This window comes from Gavialis gangeticus, unplaced genomic scaffold, assembly GCF_001723915.1.
Source record: "Gavialis gangeticus isolate Ggan-Ray unplaced genomic scaffold, GavGan_comp1, whole genome shotgun sequence".
Lineage (NCBI taxonomy): Eukaryota > Metazoa > Chordata > Crocodylia > Gavialidae > Gavialis > Gavialis gangeticus.
The window spans coordinates 26,169,461-26,173,207 of NW_017728993.1; the positions used below are offsets into that span (position 1 = coordinate 26,169,461).

The 3,747-nt window shown below is 67.2% G+C and overlaps 2 protein-coding genes across 2 annotated transcripts in view; one reads left to right on the forward strand and one right to left on the reverse strand.

The window, feature by feature from the left end:
- Positions 1 to 6: 6 nt before the first annotated feature.
- On the forward strand, positions 7 to 1,631 carry TCTEX1D4 (Tctex1 domain containing 4; the record flags this gene model as incomplete). The annotated part of the gene is made up of 2 exons (XM_019528319.1): positions 7 to 94; positions 911 to 1,631. Coding segments are annotated over 2 exons (726 nt in total), but the record flags the coding sequence as incomplete, so codon positions are not given.
- Positions 1,632 to 2,361: 730 nt separating this feature from the next.
- The window catches only part of PLK3 (polo like kinase 3), a 6,243-nt gene continuing 4,857 nt past the window's right edge, over positions 2,362 to 3,747 (reverse strand). The window contains exons 13-14 of the mRNA XM_019501411.1: positions 3,471 to 3,581; positions 2,362 to 3,232 (exon numbers count right to left, since the gene is read on the reverse strand). Coding sequence (XP_019356956.1) covers positions 3,044 to 3,232; positions 3,471 to 3,581 — 300 coding nt within the window. The 3' untranslated portion in view covers positions 2,362 to 3,043. The remainder of the gene's footprint in view (positions 3,233 to 3,470; positions 3,582 to 3,747) is intronic.

The following is a 3,747-nucleotide window of genomic DNA, read 5'->3' on the forward strand; positions in this document are numbered from 1 at the left end:
GGGCGGGGGAGCCACAGGCCAGGCTGGGCGCTGGCCGGATCGGAGGTAGCAGCCCTCTTCCCCAGACCGCCTGACCCTGTGGCCCCCGCACCCGGTAAGCCCCCGTGTCCGAGCTGCTTTAGGGCAGTCGAGCCAGGGAAATGCACAGCCCCTGGCGCGGCTGGAGCCCTGCGCCCTCCCCGGGCAGTCACAGGGGCTGCCCCAGGCAGAGCCAGCCCAGCGGGGCACGAAGCCAGGGCCTTGCAAGCTCCCCTGCCCTGGTCAGTCCTGCCCACGAGCCTGCCAGCTCACGGGGACGTAGCACGGGAGACCCCAGCCCCAGCCCGGGATGCTCAGGGCAGGGGCCGGATTAGCACCGGGCAGGGGCAGGGGCCCGGGCAACGCCCCAATAGGAACAGGGGCTTGTTAAAATGAACCCTGCCAGGGAGAAGCTGGGGGTCTGGACTCGAAGCCCTGGACCCAGCTGCAGCGGGTGTCTGGTCACCCAGTGATGTCTGCCCAGGCAGGAGAGACGCCGTTTGGCCCGGAGCCGGCACCAGGGCTCTGCCCGCTCCCAGGCCGTGTCTCCCAATGTGGATGGACTTGGGACACGGGCAAACCCCAGGCTTGAGGCCGATACTGGGTGCAGGGAGCAGCCCTCGGTGCTGGGGACCACGGTCCCAGGCTGCACGGTGCAGCCCCGCTCCCGTCTCTCCGGAGACATGAGGAATGCGGCCGGCTGTTTGCTCAGGACAAAAGCAGGCGGAGGGAAGGGGGTTGCTTGTAAAGCGGCTCCCGGGGGTCCCAGGCAGATGTGGGGGGAGCTGGGCTCGCGAGCGCCTGAGCCAGGCTTGCAGCAAGACAAGGAGTCCTGCCCTTCCCCGGCTGCCAGGGGCCCGGAGCCACTAAGGCCAGCGCTACTCCCTTCCAGGTGCCACCCTGAGCATGGCCCAGCGGCCACCGGCCCCGTGCCCAGGGGGACCAGCCCCACCCCGCCGCAGCTCCCACCCGGCCCTGCCACGTGGCACAGAGGAGGGGCGCCTGCCCGCCCTGGCCGCACGTCGTGGCAGCCTGGCGGTGCCCGTGGCCAGCCGGCGCAGCTCGGTGGTGCTCGGTGGGGGTGCGAAGCGGCTCTCCAACGGGCCGTGGGTACCGGGGGCCCGCGTCAGCTTCTCAGGGCTGCTGCTCTTCCCACCCGTGCCCGAGGCCCGGTGCCAGAACACCTACCGCATGCGGCCGGCACCGGGCTGCCACTTCCACGCCGGGCCGGCCCAACGGGCGCTGGAGGCCACGCTTGCCGCCTGCCTGCAGGACGTGGCCTATACCCCAGGCACGGGCAGGCAGCTGGCGCAGAGCCTGGCCGAGCAGCTGCGGGGGCAGCTCAAGGAGCTGGCACCGCCACGCTACAAGCTGGTCTGCAGCGTGGTGCTGGGGCAGGCAGGGCAGCAGGGGCTACGCGTGGCCAGTCGCGCCCTCTGGGACCCCGAGTGTGACACCTTCGCCTCCGCCACCTTCACCAACGCCTCCCTCTTCGCCGTGGCCACGGTGCATGGGCTCTACTACGAGTAGCGACTGCATCACGCCAGGGCCATGCCCCACCACGCTCCAGCTGCAGTCCTGGGGCCATTGGCAATAAAGAGGATGCTGCCCCCAGTCGCTTGGTCCATGTCCATGTCTGGTCCCCACAGGGAGTGGCTTTACCCCGCTGCAGGGTGGCAGCATAAGGGTCTCCACAGCCCAGGGCCGTGCCCACCAGCCAGATGTGGTAGCTGACCTTGCAGAGAGGTGACCCCTGCCCCAAGAGCCACCCATTGCAGCATAGCCCATGGATGATTTCAACCCAGCTTGTGGAGGGGGGGATGGGAGCAGAGGCACAGGGTATCCAGCTCCCACTGGGGCAGGATAACAGGGCAGAAACTTCTGCCTGGGGAGGCTTTGCCAGGCCTCAAGTCCCCATCCCCATTTCCCCCCTCTTAGGGCTGGAGGGATGCTGGGGCAGCTGGCTCCCGTGGCCCAGATCAGCCGCTCCTTTGTTGGGCTGACAATGGGGGATGGCAGGTGCAGCCGGTGCTGGAGCCAGCCCCAGGGAGTGGGGGGGAAAGGGTAGGCATGCCCTTCGCCATCCTCCTATCCAGACCTGGGCCAGGCATGCAGGCCTTAAGCAGGCAGCCACCAACCCAAACATCCCTAGCTGTAGGGCACAGCAGCTGGAGGCAGACCTCTCCCCAAGGACAAGCTAGCTGCAGCAGGGTCTGAGACCCCTGGCCCAATTCAGGAGCCAACCCTGCCCCGGGGGGCACAGAGCAGCAGGGGCAAGCAGGAGCATGAGGAGGAGAGTATCCAGGGCCAGGGAGAGGGAGCCGAGGCAGCACAGACTCCTGCTTTAGAAAAAGGAAGTCTTTATTAGAAGGAGGCCCCGGCCAGGCCATGCCCACATGAGCCACAATAAATAGACACCATATAAATAACAGCCATAAATAAGGTCAGGCAGGGAGGGGGAGCCTGGGGGGGCCCTGCCCTCGTTAGAGTATCGTACCGTGGCCACGCACGGTGGCGGGGGGAGGAGCTTGCTCCACGGCCTGCGGGGAAGGGCCCCGATCCCCCCCGTGGTGTAGTGATCCTGCCGCAAGGCAGCTTGAAACACTCTCCATGAGTCTCGCAGCGTGTCCAGGACAGCCGCGGCAGGCGCCAGGCAGAGGCAGCAGGCGTCTTGCCCGGGGAGATGCTGCAGTGCTGGTCACTGCCAAGACACCAGCCCTGCCCAGCCCAGCCATGGGCTGGAGACCGAAGGCAGAGCTTGCACAGGCTCCCACACCAGGGTGGTGCTGCTGGGGAGTGGCTGCTGCTTGCTGCACTTGGGACCAAAGCAGTAGGTACGCCCAAGCAGACACCAGCATCAGTCCCGTGCACAGCTGACAGCACCAGTGGTAGCATCTCCCCAAGTGCCAGCAGCCGGCTGAAGAGAAGGTCACCTCGCCCAGCGGTGACAATAGCCCTGGGAGAGCTGGGTGCCAGCCGTGGGGGCAATGGAGGTTGCAAGCCTGGGAAGAGGTGCAGATGACGCCTAGGTCTCGGCCTGGTCCTGCAGCAGCTTGAGGACGTAGCGGAGGCGGCGCTGGAGCTCGGGGGCGCAGCCCAGCTCCCGCAGGCTGCTCAGCTTGTAGGTGTAGGAGCTACGGTCCCAGGTGACGTAGGTGAGCAGGCCAGCGGGCTCACTCAGGATCACCTTGGTGTGGTCCGTGTAGAAGTTCACCTGGCAGCGGGGGGAGATGCGTGTCACCCCACAAGCTCCAGGACTGTTCAGGGGGACCCCTCATTTCCCCCCAGGTCCCACATGAGCAACCCCCTGCAAAACCAGCCTCCAGGGCGCTTCCAGGACTGCAAGACCGAGCCCAGGCCAGACCTGCCAAGCCAGCTCCAGGGGTGCCCCAGCCAGCCTGCTCCTGCCCCGCATGCCTGCCCTGCCCTCCCCATCCCTCTCCCCCACTCACCTGGATGGTGCCGTTGCTAAAGAGCATGAGCAAGGCCAGGTCGGTCTTCACCCACTGCAGCAGCAGCAGGGCCGGCTGTCTGCCCTCGTCCAGGCTGGGCAGGTCTCCACCCTGTTAGGGCGAGGGCAGCGTTAGTCACGGGGGACCCCAGGTGCACACACCCACCCCCATGGGGGCAGCTGGGCTTGCAGGGGTAGGTAGCGCCCCAGCACCTACCTCCCCCCACCCAGCACCCCATCTCCACCAGCCGCCTGTCCCCACGGGATTGTCAGGACCC